This window comes from Melampsora larici-populina, assembly GCF_000204055.1.
Source record: "Melampsora larici-populina 98AG31 unplaced genomic scaffold MELLAscaffold_24, whole genome shotgun sequence".
Lineage (NCBI taxonomy): Eukaryota > Fungi > Basidiomycota > Pucciniomycetes > Pucciniales > Melampsoraceae > Melampsora > Melampsora laricis-populina.
Window position 1 is genome coordinate 991,667 of NW_006768788.1, and position 20,071 is coordinate 1,011,737.

The 20,071-nt window shown below is 39.2% G+C and overlaps 2 protein-coding genes across 2 annotated transcripts; both read left to right on the forward strand.

Moving 5' to 3' along the window:
- Nucleotides 1-2,445: 2,445 nt before the first annotated feature.
- Nucleotides 2,446-2,937, forward strand: MELLADRAFT_124538 (uncharacterized protein; the record flags this gene model as incomplete). The annotated part of the gene is made up of 4 exons (XM_007411250.1): nt 2,446-2,485; nt 2,555-2,591; nt 2,676-2,738; nt 2,844-2,937. The coding sequence occupies 4 exons, from the start codon at nt 2,446-2,448 to the stop codon at nt 2,935-2,937; spliced, it is 234 nt and encodes a 77-aa protein (XP_007411312.1).
- A 1,902-nt stretch (nt 2,938-4,839) lies between these two features.
- On the forward strand, nt 4,840-8,574 carry MELLADRAFT_116842 (uncharacterized protein; the record flags this gene model as incomplete). The annotated part of the gene is made up of 10 exons (XM_007411251.1): nt 4,840-5,179; nt 5,405-5,460; nt 5,544-5,775; nt 5,864-5,916; nt 6,035-6,144; nt 6,252-6,343; nt 6,455-6,509; nt 6,584-7,288; nt 7,681-8,179; nt 8,294-8,574. The coding sequence occupies 10 exons, from the start codon at nt 4,840-4,842 to the stop codon at nt 8,405-8,407; spliced, it is 2,256 nt and encodes a 751-aa protein (XP_007411313.1).
- Nucleotides 8,575-20,071: the final 11,497 nt, after the last annotated feature.

Sequence of the window (20,071 nt, forward strand, 5' to 3'; positions counted from 1 at the left end):
TTTTCTATTACGTCGCCGTTTGACAGAACCATCCGGCCTCTACCCGATTCTAGCATGGCTTTTGCCAGTTCTTCTTCCGATCTTGCCGGGGCTGCTGTTGGAGAGTCATTTTGCCCATTTTGGTCGGTGTTCTTCTCTGCCGTCCTCCCGCCTTCGACTTCTGCTCTAGATGGTCGAACATCATTTCTGGGATCGTGGCGTGGTGGCTGAGTGTGCGGGGGCGTAACCGATCTGTCCCGTCGGTGTCTACGAGGCGGTGATGAGGAGTCGTCTCTACGGTTTGGTTCTTGGCGAGCTTGGATGATGGCTCGTTGCGGCAAGGTACGTTGTATAGACGTTTGCATCCTCGGTGCCTCGGACGTCGCGTCTGAAAGATCTTCTTGGATCAACGTATAGGGACTCCGTCGTGGTGCCACTGGTGGGGGCGCGGGAAGAGGTTGTGGTGGTGGAGGGGGTGAAGGGCGCGTGGACATCGTGGGGTTCCCGTGATGGGGAGCTTTTGGTGGAGGTGTGCCCCGTTGTGTCTGTAGGGGATTTCTCGCTTTGCTCAGGCCTGGGGTTGGCCCTCTAGATGTTCGCCCTCGTGGCTCACGTAGGAACGTGTCACTGAAGTATGCCAATAGCGCTGCTCCTTGAGTCACCTTCCCTGCTGAGTATAGGTCATCTATCTCTGCTTGCATCCGTATCATGACGTCACCGTCGTCTGGAAAGGTCAGAAATTACCCAGTGTGTTAGTCATTCATGTCACTCCTCTATTTTGACGACTATAACTGGAGCTAACTGCGTTCCCTCCTACGCATCCACCATTTCTGGCTTCGCTAGAGGTTGTCTACTGATCAACATAGCCATCACTTAACGTGATCGATTCAATATGCGAATCCGCCAGCGGTCTTTTTGACATGGCCGCCACTGCGTGGCTTTCTAGCAATTAAGCTCGCCAACTCTTGATTACTATCAACGTGGCATGTCACCCAGGACCCTGCTTTCAGACCTTTGGTCTTACTCGTCAGAAACTTCAAGATTTGCCCCGTGGAGAATGTGTTCGGGTGTATGCAAAATTTCGTGTGATTCAAGATGACTGATGAAGATGAAATGTTTCGAGGTAGGGATTGATTGATTGGTGGTGGGGAGGTATGACTTTGTTTCTTCTGACTTACCCATTGATGAACGGTCTTCGGTTTCAGATCTAGCTCTCTCTTTTCCTTTTGGTTCTACCTCTGGTCGGTATGATTCGTTGTCAGCATCGGATTCAATCAGTTCTCCGTCTAAGAGAAGATCGTAGTCAATGGGTTCTCCGTCTTCTTCGCCTTCTTCTTCTTCCAAGATAACGTTTTCGACGTTTGCTCCTTTCCCGGTCGTCTTCTTGTTACCATTTCCTCTGCTTGCTGGTGCAAGTGCGGGGCCTGGCAGGACCCCTGTCGCTGCTGAGGTTGATCGAGTGATTTGGGCCACATTTTCTTCTGCCAATTCCAGTCTTGCGGCCAGTTCTTCATTTGTACCGCTCATCTTGTGCCTAGAGAAAATTTTTTCTATGTTTTCAATTCTTCTTAATCTTGCTTCTTATCTTTGAAATTGATATGAATGTAGCACTATTGAGCGTGTATTGATGAGAATGTGACTTAGGCCGAAGGGTGTTTGCAGAGTGAAAATTGTTGTGGTGAATTTTCCCTTTGGGTGCTGTATCAAATTCTCCGTGGGAGATGTTGCGTACAGGCTCTTAAGGTCTACTCTTAACCCTTGCTAAGTCCCCATGGGCTTTGGAACCAAACGTGCCTTATTGGTTCCATCAAGGATGTTATTCCATTCCTAGAATCATCCGTGAGATGTTGCGAAGTATCAACATTGACATGCTCATTCAACGTCACAATCAAGAAAGAAACAAGTTGAAATCGACAGTCCATCAAGAAGATGAATCGTGAATCTTTTGTTTTTACTTTTACTTTTATTTTATATCACGTCTCTCAATACATGTTTCTATTTTCATTTCATCTCTGCCTACGTAGTTGAATAACAATTGTTTATCCTTGTCTACATGCTCTAAAAGTTGTTTTTTTATCTTGCTATAAGGAAATCTTCCTGCTTCGTGCTTCTGAGAGCTGCAAACAGGGCTGTTTGTACGTCAGCCCCGGTACTATGCCGGGCCGGGCCGGGCCGGGCTTATGAGTTTTCCCGGTGAGGGATGTAGGTGTCGAAAAATGTCGGAATCTGAGGATTTTTTGGGAGTCACCCGTACTGGCAATCCCTTAAGGTCGGAATTTTCGACACCAACATCTACAGGAGCTTTCCTGGGTCCTGCTGTCACTTCCAACTTTCTCTGACATTTTTCGACATGTCGTTCATTCCCTCTCACACCAAAACTTGTCAGTCTCCTCCAGAGTCCAGACCTTACATCTTAAAATATCTCATCAAACCTGTCTCATTCTTCAACAATTGAAAGAACTTGCCATGCTTTTCTTCAAAATTGTCATTGCTGCTGTTCTAGCAGGTCAGTGAATTCATCCACCATACCTCCATTCGCACTCGATGTTACTCAGTTCTCTATCTATTATTACAGCCACAACCTCCGGCAGCCCGGTCCAAGATGACCAAACGTGAGGATAGCCTTGGCATATTTCTCTGTGTTGGTGCAACCGCTCTCAGAAACCTTGCCTAACGCATGACTTGCTTGATTTCAGTTTCACTCGTGAAGTCCTACAACGTCGATTTGTAGAATTTAGTCCCATCATTGAAAAGAGATCGTAAGTGAATGTTATGAGCATCAACTCTCGTCACTCTACTCTCCTACATCATTTGACTGATTGATATGATACCCGTCTACACAAAACAAATCGGACTACCTCAAGACCTCTCAAAACTCGTGCCTCCCAAATGGTTCCCCGTGGTGGACCCGGTTTCAATAAACCCTGCGAACTATGTGGAACCGTTTGTTGTTATTGACGTTTGTGACAAGTTCAAGAGGGCTATAGGTGAACGTGAACGCAGACCTTATTATAACATGCAAGGATTTCTTTCCTCGAGAAGACTCTTCTATGCATTCTCCTGGCCAAATTTTGAACTCGGCTTGCTTTCTTCATAGCCATCATCATACCAATTTATTTTTTTGTACGCCTATGACAATCTTGTCCCAACTTTAGTAGTTTCTCATCAAAAGTTTCACTACTCTGATTGTTCTGAATCAGTGGAAATTGGCAATGTCAAATGTATTTGTTTAGTCTTCGTATTGATCAATCTTGATTTGATTAAGGTGTCTGTTCACCTAAGTTCTTCGAAGGATCGTTCTGATTCTCAACGTGGTCGCGTCGGAAGAGGGCCTTGCTTAACCTTACTCACTCTGAGTCCCTCGCGAGGTCTTAATTTACATATATACAAGTACCGACCTCTATCGTTGAGTGAGAAATTAGAATCTTGATCGATCACTTACTTCAAACTATTCAAGCAAGCAATGTAAAAAGATGATTTCTTTAAAAACATCCATCAAGATTCTTATCATTCTTCTTACCATCATCATTTCTTTCGTTCAATCAAACACTGAAATTATAAAAATTAAAAACTTAATTCCACCTTTCTTAAACCAAGAATGGTAAGTCTCTCTCCATCAAACATTCTTTAAAAGAGTTACTAAACAAACAAATCTAAAAATCCGTTCGTTTTTCTTCTTCCTTAGTTCTGACTTCGATGAATTCTTTTCGGTTCCAGGTTGGATTCATATCACAACAGATTTAATCAATCATTCAATCACCAAATCGTTTTGTCTTCACCTAAATCATATCACCACCCCTAAACCTCAAAGCAATCCATTTTCACCAAATTCATTTCTTCAACACTTCACATCCATTTCAAATCATCTCTCACTTCATAATATTAAAACATATACTGTTCGTACAAGTTGGAGTGCATCAGATCATATAGATATCAATTCATCTTATCATCAACTTAACCGTTTATTAATCTTGATTGAATCTAACCATGATTCTTTGACGAAATCAATCGATCTAGATGTACTAATCGAAGCGGTTTATTTTGGTTTCTTACCTAAAACTTCAATTTCACTTGTAATTTCTTTATTGGTTTTGATTTTATTTTTCATTGATTTTCAAATTTATAAACAATTTGAGAATTTTTTAAGATTGATCACTGAAGATATTTGAACGAATTGGTATTCTCACCTCTTGCACATTTAATCAATCATCACATCACAGTTATCTCAATATATGAATCAATTGCTTGAGATTAAAAGATAGATGTGATTGATTTCAAATTGTATTTGTTCTATCTCATTCCATCACAACATTGGTTCATAAAAACTGACAATTAAATCATGAAATGCCTTTTAATTATTCATTACTTTTTCATCAAAAATGGAGATACCAAGTGATTCAACTGGCACTGCAAGATTGACAAGGCTTGTAAGCAAGCTTCACTTTGAAGGAATTATAAACTTTCTTTAATCATTTCCCTAAATATTTAAACCACACCCTAAGACACAATTGAGATCAACCAACAAGTCAGGTGGTGGGCGCGTGTTGATGGGTGAACAGGATGGGGTCTGAAATTTCTTTGAAGTCCCATGACTTTGAAAATCTGGGGCTCATCCGCACCATCAGTTCTGTATTCAATTTTGGCCAAATCACAGAGAACACCTGATAGACCTTCTTCTAGGCTCTAGCCCTACCGTTAAACGGTAAACCTGTCTGGAGCGATTCACACGTGATTATGTGTTTATGAAGGTGGCTATGGGATATGGGATTATGAGGGGATCAGGACGATGATGAAGGACAACGAAGAGACCAAAGCAAAGAACAGCAAAGAACCAAGAAGGTAAGCCAAAGAACTATCAGAATGAATTCCAAGGATGACTCAGTAGAACTTGAAGCTCAGCAAGAACGGTCAAGAGAAGAAATCGAATCCAAACCAAGCAGACCAACAATCAACTCAATCCAAACTGAACTTCATCACACTTTAACATCACCCACTCATTTAACCACTCCTTCATCAGAACACTATGACCATCACATCAACTCATCATCAACTATCAGTAGCGCAAGCTCAGCAAGATCAACTTCAAGTGTACAAGCAGTACCCATCAAAAGACCCTCTAGAAGACCTTCTCAAACACCATCTCAAAATCAAACTATCATCGTACCAACTCCAACCGAACACTATACTGAAACTTTGATCAGTTCTAGTTTGACTTCTTATCAATTCCCTCCGATCGCAAACCTTTCGATTCTACAATCTGATCATAATCCTTTACCACCTTCAATCACTTCACCATCTTTAATCAATTCTCCTTTACCTTCAGCTTCTCCTTCTCTTATGATAAGGAACAGTCCTTCTATCGATACTCATTCAATCTTAAGCTCAATTTCATATCAACTCCCTTCTTCATCATCTTCAACCTCAGCATCTACCTCAACCCAAACCCAAAAACAAACTCGTAAGACAATCAAAGATTATCATGTGAGTGAATCTTTTCGACTTTTCTTTAAACCTGAAGTCCAATCTTTCGAATTCCTAACCTTTGATTTTTCGATTCAAAAAAGATTGGAGAAATTTTAGGAGAAGGATCTTATTCAACAGTATACCAAGCAATCGACAAAACCAAACCCAATTCGATCATAGAACAATATGCCATTAAAGTTTTAGATAAACGTCATATTCAAAAAGAAAAGAAAACGAAATATGTTACAGTTGAGAGAGATACGCTTAATTTATTACATCATCATCCTGGTTGTATTAAACTGTTTGCTACTTTTCAAGACGATTTTTCATTATGTAAGAATCAGAGTTTTTTTTAGTTTAATTTTTTTGAAAGGTTCTGGAAGTGAGTTTTAAACTGATTTGGGATTGGTTTGACTTTTAGATTTCGTTTTAGAGTATGCTGCTAATGGTGAGATTTTAAAAGTCATCAAAGATGTGAGTGATTGTAATTCGGATTGGATTTTTTTCTTTCATTACCCATCACAAACATCTTCGATTGATAATCAGTCTTATTCTGACTTCTTTTCCTTTTTTTCTTTTCTTTTGCTGATAGTACGGTTCATTATCATTAGATTGTACGATATTTTATGCTGCTGAAATTCTAGATGCAATAGATCATATGCATTCACGTGGAGTGATCCATCGTGATCTAAAACCAGAAAAGTAAGTCTTCAACTTTTCTCAATTTTCGAACTTCCAAAAAGAATTTAACACAAGATGTTAAAATTTAATGTTTTTGATTTTTTCTTTTGGGATGGGTTCTTTAATAGTATTTTATTAGATAGTCATATGAGAATTAAGATTGCTGATTTCGGTAGTGCAAAGATCTTGAAACCTGAAGAAGAATCATCTACTGAACCTCGTTAGTCTTTTTTTCATGTGTTTCATTTTGTAATCAATTCAACTAAAACTCTCTATGTTTTGGATTTTATTCCTTTGGTTCTCAATTAAGAGAGATCAAATTCATTTGTAGGTACAGCGGAATATGTAAGCCCCGAACTTCTACTTCACAAGACTACCACCAAAAGGTAAGTTTTTCCCGATGATTATCTTGTTATTCTACATAGATCTTAATCTGATCTTTTTTCTTACGAAATTCTAGTTCAGATCTATGGGCATATGGATGTATAATTTTTCAAATGTTATCAGGAACCCCACCATTCAGAACTAGAAGTGAATATTTAACATTTCAAAAAATTACCAACTTGGACTACGAATTCTTACCTGAATTTCCATCAATCGGAAGAGATCTAATAGAAAAGATTCTATTAATCGAACCAAAAGAAAGATTAAGTTTAAGCGAAATTAAATCACATGGGTTCTTTTTTGGTTTAGATTGGAATTCGATTTGGATTGGTGATGTACCTAAATTTGAAACTGGGATTGTGAAAGCTAGTTTGAATAAATCTTTAACCTCAAACCAAGTTAAGATTGAAGATTTTTTAACTTTACCTCCCTTACCAGTTTCTGTGAATGTTTCTCCTGATCTTAGAGGAAATAATCTAGAAGAAGAAGAAGGCAGAGAAGAACATCATCATGAACCAGAAGAACCAGAAGAAGAAGGAGCGGAAGGGGAAAGGGTTATGAATAAGATTGAAGTGGATAATGAAGGTAGGAAAGGTGGAGATTTAAAGGTCGAGAAAAAGTTGGATAGAAGGAAAAGTAGATTAGAAAGTTCACTTAGTGCAACAAAGAAAGCGTGGCTTGGAGGAAGTCATGGGAATAGGAAAGCTGGCGTTGCTGCTGCTGGGGATGCTGCTGGAGAGAGTAGTGGAAGTGATGGTGGTCCGGAAGTGGGTTCTACTTGGTACATCTCATGATTTTCTTTTTTTTTGATTATTCATCAAGTTTTTCCAATGAAAACCTTGCGTTTATTTTTTTATTGATAATTTGGTTTTAATTGATCTTACTCCAATCTTCTTTTTTACAAATCGTCATTTTCCGACTTTCATCGTACTCGAAAACCAAACCAAACCACCAAACCAATCCTAAAAAACCGGTTCGTCCTTTTTTTCTTTATTTATTAAATTCTTCTCTAGATAAACTAGGGAGGACAAAAAAACACTGACTGATTTAGGAATTCATCAAATACACTTACTCATACGCACATGCAAAAAAAACCATACCAAAAGTGATATCAAAAAAACCAAAACCCAAATTATACTATACTTCACACCACACCATACCGAAACAACACAGGCCAGAAGTTTTCTTACCAAATGAATTGATGATCTATTCAACCAGTCCGATGAAGGAAAAAACCAAAACATTCATTAAAGAGAGCAGCACAAGTGAAGAAAGCAAACCTAAAATATTTCAAAGATTATTTAAACGGACCAAGAAGATGAAAAAGAAGAAAGAAGGTAAAATGAATTATACATTAGTCTTAACTGATTTTCCTAGATTGTTATTTGTTTCGGAAGATTTGAATAAATTGATGGTCAAGATTGAAATTGAGATCTTGTTTAGAGAATTACCTTTACTTGGAAATCAAATTGAAGTTGATGAAACTCGAAATGATCAAGATCTAATTAATCGAACTCGGAATCCGAATCAGATTGATAGAAATCAGGATCAAATTGGAAATCATAGGAATCAGAATCAGATTGATCAGAATCAAATTGATAAGAAAGGATTAGATTATTTTTTATTTAAACAAGTTGATTTGATTAGTTGTAACACATTTGAAGTGAAAACCGTTCGTGAAGCTTGATTCTTCCTTCTCCTTCTCCTTCTGCTTCTTTTCTACATCTTTTTTTCTTCTTCGTTTCTTGAGCTTAATGATCAATTCGTGTGTGTTTTGTTTTTTCAGTCGAATGGAAAAACCTTCAAATTTGAAGATCCAAGTGAATCAGCTCAAAGATGGAAAGATGAAATCCTTTTTGCATATGAAACTTGTCAAAATAAAACATCAAAACCGAAATGAAGAAATGAATGAAGAAATGAATGAAGAAATCCAGTTGGTTTTGTTTTTGGGTTGGTTTTTTGGTTTTTTCTTTTTGTTTTGAAATCATCAATCTTTTAAATGTGTTTGTAGAATAATTGAGGTTTTTTTTTCTCATGAAATTTGATTATCATTTGATTGTTTTCCTGAATGAAATTGATATACACATACCAAATAATGTAACTTGTTTTATTTTTTTTGCATTGATCGATTTTAATTCTTTTGAAAGGAAAAACAAAATCATGATGATACATCAGTTGGGGTTTTATATAATTTTGAAGTCAGTTAGCGTACTGAAAGCAAGTATGTATGTGTACATATAGTGGGTAGTGTCTAAAAGCGGGTAATGTTGGGCCGCCCAAGAAGCTGATTTATCAAAAACTCCATTGTATGAAAAGAACTTTCTCTACTGTAAAAATTGTTGAAAACAATATGTTCAATACAATTTTGGATTGCTATTGATGTGAGAATTCCAAATCTGCCCTCGGCTTCAAACCTGGATCAATTTTGTGGGTTTTATAAACTTTTTTCTCAAATTACCTGATTTCACACGTTTAGGCACTACCCATCATCTGCTAGTCCCGAGAAGCATGTACAGCCGTTCCAACAATTAACAGCAGAAATCTTCATTGGTGTGTTGCATCCAAATTTAATCTAAAAGTCAAAAACTAGTTAAAGCCGGCTCAAAGTGACAGGTCTCCCAGGCCTCCTTGTTCATTTGCGTGCAAAACTGGGTTTAATCCAGTTTTGACCTCTCTAGATTTAACCTTGAGAGCAACACACGATCAAAGAATTCTGCCGTTAATTGTTGGAACGGCTGTAATCTTGGACTGAGCGGATAATTTCTGGAAAATCAATGCCAAGTCACAAAACTCACTCGATTTGGGAGCCAAGGATACTGTTGAAACCCTGGCATCAGTGGCAATGAGGAAATGCAATCAAAACATGAAAATTACGTATTCTTGTTTTACTTGGGTTCTACAGCTTTACAAATTGGCCTCTGAAAAATGTAATTCTTAATAAAAATTGATAACTAAATATGTTATGAATTGCTGGTGATACAATGAGTATGCAATCCAAAAATGGAAAGGAAACATCCATGGTTGATGAAAATACAAAAAAAAAGGAAAAAAAATCATCTTGAATTGGCATCAGTTTCCGATTTGAGTGAAACTGCTCAATGAGACTTGTAAAGCTGAGTTTTGGGGTTGGGGCAGGTTGGGCTTTCATAGCCTCTCTGGGCACATCAACAAAGTCGGGATGAGCAAAGAAAACTTTGAAATCAAGACAAGATGAAGATACACAAGTTCATACATCTTTCCATCAGCATGACGAAAGAAGCAATGGATAGTTGCCAGAGGACTGGTTTTCCTGAGTCTTTCAAACAAGTCCTTGGCCTCTTGAAGTCACATGTATCAAAGCCGGAGAGTGAGTTTGAATCAGAGTCAGAGAGAGTGTTGAGCTGAAATCAGAAAGGTTCCACAAATTGTTGTTGTCCAAGGCAGATGATGAAACAAAATCGGTTTTGGATTTGGAGGGAGACAATAAACTTGATTGACAATCAGAGGCCATATCCAGATTGCTGGGTAGATTGAGCCAAGGCTTGGGTGGATCAAACTTGACTTGCTTTCTCTGTTCCAAATTTTGAGAATGCTGGCCTTTTCTCAAGCATGCTGGATGCATGTTCAAACAAATGATTGTGTTTTGTATTGCATATTTTGGCTGAATTGATTGGTTGTGGTGCATAATGTACCACCATCACACAAAATCAAATATGAAAATCATTACATTTTCAAAATATCCGGTCCAAAATTACACACTTCTCGGCACTAGCTACAACTCAAGGCTCAGTTTCAAGAGTCCAGTTACATATAATTTGTCATATGTATGTAACAGGTGCAATACTTACATCAGAGAATGTGTATGTACACAACTTTGATGTGAACCAAAGCTACATATACAGCTGTACCAACAAAGAATGACAACTTGTATTCTTCCAATTCACCAAGAGACAAAATCAGGTGAGGGACAAAACCGGGGTTTTGCACATTGATGAGAGTTAAAAAAAAGAATCTTTGTTGAAATAGCTGTATTTCCCAACCCCAACACATATGTAACAAGTGAAATATACTTATGACCCAATAGTAACTGTGTTACTGTAATTAACCTAACCTTAAAACCACAATTTGTGGGCAAAGATCACACCAGATTTGAATCATCACTTTAACATTTAACAACTTTACAGATTGCTCATTTCATCTTCCTAGAAACTTTTAAACTTTTTAAAAGCCTGATTCTACAAACCTTGAATCTTCAACCTTCTGTCTTGTTGTGAGGGTTGGGAACTCTATTGAGTGCTCAAGGCTCACCAATTTGGGCAAGTTAGGTTTTATAACTTATGTAATAGTATTTGTGAGGGTTGGGTATTCAAAAGGATACTCAATGCTCACTAAAGGTGGTCAGGGTAGTTTGTAATCTCAAATAATTATATGTATATTTCAATATAATGTAATTACAATAAGATTATAGGGAAGAAGAGGAGGGAAGGAGAAGGGGTCTGGCCTGTTTGGGTAAATCCAGACAGGCTACAGTTAAATGACTCCTGAAGAGGAGATTATAATTATAAGGAATATGACAGCTGGATCCAGGGCTTTCCTTCAATCTTCAAATGACTGATTGAAGAGTGAGGTATAGAGTCACTAGTCTGGTTGTTACAAAGTCACCAACTTATGGTTATTCAGAAGGTACACCAACCTGAGAGTTGATATAGGTCACTAACCTACGGTTGTTCAGAAGGTACACCAACCTGTGAGTTGATATAGGTCACTAACCTGTAGTTGTTCAAGAGGTAACTAACCTTGAAGTTAATTGGAAGGTCACTAACCTAGAGATGTTCTACTTAGGGAAAGTAGAGGATCCAGAAAGGGGAAGGAAGAGATTACTTTATCTTTTAGTCAGGAAGCTGCTTTAAAGATATGAAGTGAATCACTAGTCTTATTATTATAAGACTTTTGATTGTGTACTTCAATTGAACTTTAAAGGGTTCTTTAAAAGATGGGTGTAATAAATTGCTTGGGGGATTGTCTGAAGGCTGAGAGAGGAGGGGTTTATATACTCTTCTCTCTAAACCTAACTGTAGTGATATTTGTTATTATCACTACATTGGTTCAGGGCTAATCATTACTATGTGTTAATGATTATTATTAACAGTGTTTGATTACATATACATGTTATGTGTAATATGTAATATAAGCATTTTAACTCTTGACACTGAGTTATGAGGTGTAAATGGTGTTTTATTACATATTACATGTTGTTTTAAGTGCACATGTATATGTAATAAGTGTTTTGGTACATTGTATTACATGCTACATACCGTTTAAGCTCAGTATGTACATGTAATTAATTTTACACATAATGTTTTTAATGTTACAAGTTAGTTTTGGGTACATGTATGTGTACTCAGGGCTGACATTCCCCACCCTCAAAGGAGGTCATTACTTCTTTTCAGAAGGTTTATGGGCTCTTTTTTGTGCTCTGAAGTCCCTTAAGGTGGGTTTTCCATTGGGTACCTTATCAGCTGGGAGCCACTCATCTTCATCTGCACTCCTGTTTTTGTACCTCACAAGGTAAAGTGTTGCAGATTTACCATTGACTTGTGTCTCTCTTTGTTTTATTATATGTGAGAAAAATTTTTCTCCGTCAGTCTCAAACCTGATGGGAGCTTTCTTGGGTATTTCCCTGTCAGGGAATTTGCTTTTATCTGAAGGGTGAAATTTCTTGATTAATGAAATTGGGAATACTGGGTGTTTGCACCCAAATTCCTCTGTCAATGCTACTTCTACTGCGTTGCTTCCATGGAATTTTAGTATTACAAATGGTCCAACAAATTGGTCTTGAAGTTTTTTGCACCTGTACAGTTATGTTTGTACCCTATACCATTGGGCCATACAGACGTCTGTATGACCCAATGGGGTTCGACCTCCCCTGCCAAGATGATGCATCATCTTAAGAAGGATCCTGGTGACCTCCAAATTTGGCTAAGTCCCATCTTCCCTTAAGGAGATCCACACCAGCCTCGAGTGCCCACACAGCACACAACACCACCCTACAAGTAGTCCACCACCCTTGATGTCAAAACCCACCACTGTATACATTTCTTTCCCACCACCCCATCCAATACCAAACTCGATCTAAAATCTGAATAGCAAGACAACCTCAAAACATACCACCATTGTAAAATCACCCACCACCTCATACACAAACCCACCACCTTATCATTAATATCACACCTCACAAATACCTTTTGATGCTACACACATCCATCCTCACCACGCCAGTCAAAACCTACCCTAACTCCCAAATTTCAAACTTGGTACACCAGACAACCCCAGTTGCACCTTACACACGAATACCCCCACCCGCACATGTTACACCCCAACCCTACCACTGTTAAACAATAGACCCCAGCTTGATCAACGGACCAAAGACCCACTTCGCTAAGTTAACCTTCAACATGACCACAACCAACAATAATACCCTCCTTCAACCTCCGCCACATGACCTTACCGCACCATCTTTAACAGCAATGCAAACAATACTCAAAGAGCATGCTGTCACCAATGGATACAAACTTGTCATACGATCTTCCGAAAAAGACAAACAAAACTTAGAAACCATCAGTGTCCAATATGAATGTCAACAATCAGGAAATAAACCAACCAACACTTCCTCCTCCCGCAAAACCGACTGTCCATTCGCCTTCACTATATCTAAGGTCCTTGCTCCCAATGTTCCAAGTTATCTTCAAGCTTTAGTAACGAATGAGGATACCTCCAAATCACTACCTCTGGTTGGGTGCTGGATCATCAAGATCAAAAATCCCACTCACAACCATGAACCAATTGGATCTTTGGTACAATTCTAACAATCTTTTGAATTCTATGTCCTACGGTGTATTAAATCAAAATCTCCTAATGTTGTAGCCAACAACCAATTCACGTGTCAACACGTTGACAGTCATCAAGCAACGATCAGTTGTGGTGAGTCCAATCTCTTAACAAACCTTTTTACATCTATTGACATATCAAACCCACACTATTGCTCTAGATATCACAACAGTTATCTCGGCTTCCAGAAGCTCTTTGGTCCGTTGCCCTTGCTGAGATTGAAGTGGTCATTGCAAAATATTGAACCCCCAACTCACCCATTCCAACCTCAACAACCAATCACTTCCCACCCAACGTCGTCATAGGATCCTCACACCTCACTTCACCAGGTGAAGAACACACTAACCCACCGTTACCCCAACCTCAACCGCGAGCTTCAAACATCGTACCTTTGTCACATTCTACTTTTCCTCACTCTCAAGCAGTTTGGTCTCCAGATCCCGATCAATCCATTACCACATCAACATCATACCCGTTCTAAACACCCACACTCAGCAGACAGACGAAGAGGTACATTTGATTGTTAAGAAGAAACGCAAAAGAGTTAAGAAAGAACCTCCACCACCCTCACCCCCAACACAGGCCCCAGATCTTTTTTATAATTCAGAACCCGCGCCTTTGCCCAAATCCCATCCGGTGCATCAATCACGAGACATTCAAGACACCCTTGAAACTTCAGTAGGCCATGACCCTTTGGTAGACTACGAGTCGGAGCCTGCTCCAGACTCGGACTGTTTGGTAAGTGAAATGTCCAAAATTTCATGAAGGAATAGTCCTTACTGACCGACACATCGAATATGTATACTAGCCTTCACCTACACTTTTCCCCACCACCCACACTGCAAGCACAGTAGTTGAGGTTAGTTGTTTGTTCGGTCATCACCCCAAGTATCCAACACCAACCACTCGTTTTCTCTTTAGCCTTTAACGACCAATATTTACCTCAGCAACACAGATCAGCTATCGACTATCGGTGAGGCTGACGAAGGTGATGGCAGCTTCGCGCTGGAATCATTGCTACCACCTCCCTTGGCCCATCACCAGGACGAAAACACCCCGATTTCTCCAATCCAAGTCTCCTCAAAGGTAAGTTGGTCTTTACAACAAACACATTGATATTTCACTGTTAAACCAACAAACGTAAACTCTCCCACCCAAGAAGGCCAAGGTTGCAATCCAAGTTCAAGGAGAGGCCCATCTTCGAAGGTCCGCTAGGCACAATAAGACAGAAGTTACGACAGATGCAACTTCTGTATGTGTACCTTGGAGGTCCGCCCGAACATGTGTTACCAAAAATGTGTGTACGTCATATTGGAATCATCACACCTTGCATTTTTTCTTGACAGTCGGGTTGATCCAATACAACCTTTTTACAGGACTCCCGTCTACCGCATTGGCTTTGTAACCATGTTTCTTCAGTCTCCAACCCACGAGCGGATGGTCATTGTGGTTATCGCGCGATCGCAATCGGTTTGGGACAATCTGAAGATGACTGGCATGCAGTGCGAGAAGAGCTCATCGCTGAGCTACTGGGAAAACCCGATTTTTATGAATCTCACTTAATTCACGCAAGAGAGGCGATGGGGGTATCCCTGAACACATCTCGCTAATCAGAACTCAAAGGCCAGAAGTGTTGGACACCCCAACCCTCCGGCTCAATTCGGCCCAAATGCTATACCTCATCGCAACCACGTACCAGCGGTTATTCTGCGTCTATGGTCCTGGTAATGGAACCTTTTCAGCATTCCCTCTGGACAGTCCTGTAAATGACAACCCTCCAATTTTTCTATGCTTCGATCAAAATGGTTTGCATTGCTTGTCTCTAACTATGAAAAGTTCCCCATCTCTTCCAATTCCTAAGCCATGGGACGAATGGTACCAACTCGCCAAACCATGCGCACTAGAGTGGGTTAATAAGTATTTAATGATTCTTTTTTGGTTGTCCTAGAGGTTTTTTGTCTTTGATTTTTCGGTCCTCGTTCTTTCTTGTTTTTTTCTTCTCTCTTTTTAGAAATTGAGATTTGAATTTGAGATTGACTGTAAGATGATTATGGATTGATATTCTTTTTCTTTTCATCCTTCTTTCATTATTAATTTGTAAAATTTCTCAATAATTTGATTAATAATTACTTGAAATCTTTTTGAACAAACATCTCTATATCATCTTTTTCTTAAGTGTGTTGTATATCATTGTAAGTAAAACAAATTGGGACCAATAGTGTAAGAATTGCTATAGATTCTCTATGAGATCTTACCAAGAACTTCCTACAGCACAATCATAGGTTGTACTTTGGTACTTTTGCATCAATCTTGTGCAATATGAGACAGTGGAGTAGCTGATAAATACTGTGATTGTGTGGTTCAGCTGCACTTGCGGTTTGCCCGGTTAGAAGGTCCGCACCGTTGGAAGTACTCTCCTCAATTGAACGGAAAAAAGACTATGAAAAGTCAAATATCATTTCATTTGAAAAGTCAAATCGAGGACTCTGCAATCAGGGCAAGATACGACTTTGGCGTAGCTCCAGTGGCGGGAGTTTACTTTCCACAAGATAAAAACGCTTTCTCGAGGGTATGATACTTTAGCTACGCACAGTGAATATTTTCAAATCTTCTTATTCCCAAAGATACTTGTAGATAGGGTGTTTGTTTCAGTGGGTTGAGGATCTTTTGCAACGATTAACATCAGATCCTGTCACACAAAGATATTTCTCTCAAATCTCAGATCGAGTCTAACTTACATCAAAGTTCACTGAGGCTCTCATCATTTTGGAAACCGGGTCAATTGGGCACGTTTTAGGAGTTTAGCAACAAACAATAACGAGTTATCAATGAAGCAGACCCAAAATGAATAACAAAAAACCAATACATGTATATTTTTTTTTAGAAACGATTGACAGTTGAGAGAAGATGAAAACTGTTTTACAAAAAATAATAAAGACAAGGAGTGTACGTGAAGAAGTTGATAAGGCAGTTTGAACAAGATATTCATCGAGAGAGAAATTGATTACAATTTTTATCATCCTGGTGCATTCCTTCACCACCAGGACATTCGGCGTAGTCATCTTGCTCTTCCTTAAGTGAACGAGCAAAGACGGAAGGATCCGCTAATTCTCATGTCCAAAGATCATAGACATGGAGGAATAGAGAAAATGAGAGGATGTGAAATAGTCAAGATCAAACTATACATGATGAAGAAATGGAAAGAAATCAGTACACAACTCATAAGAATGAAAGGAAAGAAGTGCTCACCTCAATCCAATGGAACAAAGCCCAAGATGTTTTCATCTACATTCACCGCACAAAATTGAGCTGTGATTGAAATCGAGCAAAATCAAACAAATCAGTAAATGATCAAATGAGAAGAGGAAGGGAAAGACAAGGAGAAGGAGAAGGAGAAGGAGAAGGAGAAGGAGACATACATGGTGAAGAGGTAGTGTCTGAGAGGTCGAATAGAACAAAGGGCCTCGATACTTCGACTTCAGATGATTCAGAGACCTCGAATAATTGAATCGGGGGTACATATTGTCTAAGACGAGGCTCATAGATAGTACGAAGAAAGTCGGGGTCCTGCATGGGAAAAGGTGGTGGTAAGTTGGTCAAAGGAGGTTCAGTAGGACGAGTAACGTTAATCAAAGGAGCCCATAAACAAGCGATAGGTGGAGAGATGGCAGGATAAAATCGATGGAGAGGAATGTCGAGATCTTGGTTACGAGAGCGACGATCCATCATCCAGGATAAGAAATCGATGAAGGAAGAGTAGAGAAAGTAGAAGAGAGGAAAGGTGAAGGTGGTAAAGATAATGTCGAAGACAAAGACGGTGAAGAAGTTGGTGACAGGATGAAGTTCGAGATGACCAAAGTTTAATAAGGCGGCGTGAAGACAGAAGGCAACGACCAAATAGAATGGAAAAGCGAGAAGACTATCACGAAAGGAAATCTTTTTAAACTGGGGAAGAGACATTTTTGAAATCGGAGAAGTTTGTTAAGTGAGATTGGAAGTGAAAGGTAAAGAAAAGTGAAAGGGGGATTGGAGGAATGGAATCGGAAGCTGGTGGTACGGATGATGAAGTGAAATTCGGATCGCTCTGAAAGATGAGCGGTATTTATATGGCTCAGATACTGAGTTGCCGGATCAGCTTCAACGCGCGTCACGTGAGTCATTATTTTTGTTTGGATCATAAAGCTTATATACACGCAAAGAAATACATATGTACTGATTGACGCGAGCTGATCAGTCTGTGTTGGATAGAAAGATAATAATGTGATAAAGGTGATATAGTTGCCCCTTCTCGACCTCAATTGTTGATACCCACCTCCAGCTTGCGTCAATCCACTCTATTGATACATTTTGATAATTCAAACTATTTGAGTCCAGAGGTTGAAAAACACGCTTCCCTCAAGACCGAATGGATTATTTAACCAACGTGTCCATTCACTAATTTGGATTGTGGAGCTTTCATAATACTCCCATGACGATTGACCGAGCGTTCTAGTACTACCTGCCTCTGTCTGCAGCTGGGACCTTTTTTCTGGCGAATCTTTCAAGGGAAGACATGCAAAGAGATATTTCTCTCTTCTCAATCTTTAAACTCAACTCGTGTTCTGATCGTCAAAATCATCTCCTATTCTCACAGGTCCGATAGCTTTTCATTGATTTCTCAAAGAGCTGGATAAATGTCAGGTAGCTAGGCTAAAAATCTATTTTGCTTCTCATTTTTCAATGCTCCTCTTTCATATCGTAGATCGCGCTTCATTCAGCTTCATATCCACAAGGAGATTCACTGAATAGTTCAAAATCCGAAGATTGCGCCAAAAACACCATACCTTTTACTTCAGCAAAGCTTAAGCATCTCAGCAGTAAATGGTATCCATCCGGGATCCGCAATGCTTGATCACTATAACTCTCTCTATTTTTTTGATAAAACAAATGATGAAAAATCAACCATATAGGTGAGGAACTGTGCATGTGTCGCTCTTGGATCTGCCGACTTGGTCAGATGGGTGGCCCTCAAGTATTCCATGGTAACAAGTAGTTGGGATTGAGAGGGGCAAGGAGTCATTCATTAAAGTATAAAAATCAATAGCCCTCGCTTCAACTGAAACTTATTCTTTACAATTGGTTTGTATATGATTATCGGTCAGACTTATCATTCAAGACCACATTACAAAAACAACAGGTGCGGAGGCAGGAGGGAATTTGCTTATATATATATATATACAAAGTTCATATCCAAGTTTCACAACACGATTAAATTCCCTACATTCACTATCCCCTCTTCTCAGCCAGAGAAGCTTTCCATCATCGATTGGAGTTGTCATATGCTTTTCAAAACGGAGCGTTCCATCGTAACACTAAGCAGCTAGGTAGGAATACCCGGAGATATCTGTTCAAGTTACAACTGTGTCGTATCTTCATCCCATCAGGAACCCATAAGAGATAATCTTATCTATAAGCACTGGAAAAGATTCAGAGGTCCTGAACATTAGATTTTTCCCCTGGGTTTCTGTCATGTAGCGAGTCTTCATATACCAATTGGTTATTTTAGATGATTTTTTTTGACACAAGATGTTATTCATCGGATCTGCAAAATTACTCGACAAGAAATGTACTCAAAGCCTTTCTTGACAACTTAAGACTTTCTTTTCAAAATTCTTGGCTTTAGTAGTCTGATATTGCCTTTCGGAGAACAAAATGGTAAAGTTTTAAAACCTTAGTCTTAGTTTGAAGGTCTACATTGAACAAAAACTGGGAAAAACATTTATGTCTTAAAAGAGTTTCCCATTATTTTTGGAGAAATTTACGATTTGTGGGATCTTCTGAGGTTCTGAGTCGGAGTTTCTTGTGGCATTTCTGGTGGTGCAAAATCTGTTTATATGCTCAAAGCCAATCAACTGCAATGGATCGATTTGATCTCAGAGTCCAGTCCGGTATTTTGTATTTATACCAAACTTCCAAACTGAGACTGGAGGAGGAAGTTCTGAATTGTGTATGTCTTAAACATCATGGGTTCTTCTGAGTTTCTGAGTGGGAGTTTCTTGTGGCAGTTTTGGTGGTGTAAACAAGCGTTTATATCCTCAAAGCTAGTCAATTTCAATGTATCGATTTGATCTCAGAGTCCAGTCCGGTATCTCGCATTCATACCAAACCACAAACCGAGACTGGAAGAGGAAGTTCTTTGGACTCATTCTGCTTCAGCTTTACTTGAAGTTGCACTCTTCAGTGTACTGAATACGATGTTGATGAAGTCGTATGATTTCTACAGGCAGCTCAGCGAGTCTAGTAACAAAAATTGACTTTTGTTGATCAGACTCACGTCGAGTCATGATAATTGAAATCAATGTGATCTTCTCATCTCAAGAACTCCAAAAAGAAGGCAAGATATTTCAAAGCTTCAAGATCTGCCTTGATCCGGAATGGTCATATATTGTATTTTGGCACAGCTCAGTTATGCATCAAAGAAGTATAAGTCTCGTGGGATTAACAATCCTAGTGATCATTGCTTGTAAGGAATTGTTCGGTTTGAAGTGGCTGGTTTGTGAGTTTCGACTGGAATATCTCGTACTGAGTCTCTCGTTCTCCGAGATATCTGCATTATATCCGATTCACAGATGATTGAACAGCCCTACGCTAGATGAGTAGGACAATGATTTGTTTGTTGCCCTCTCTCATCGACAAGGTCTACACGAGTCTAAGAGGA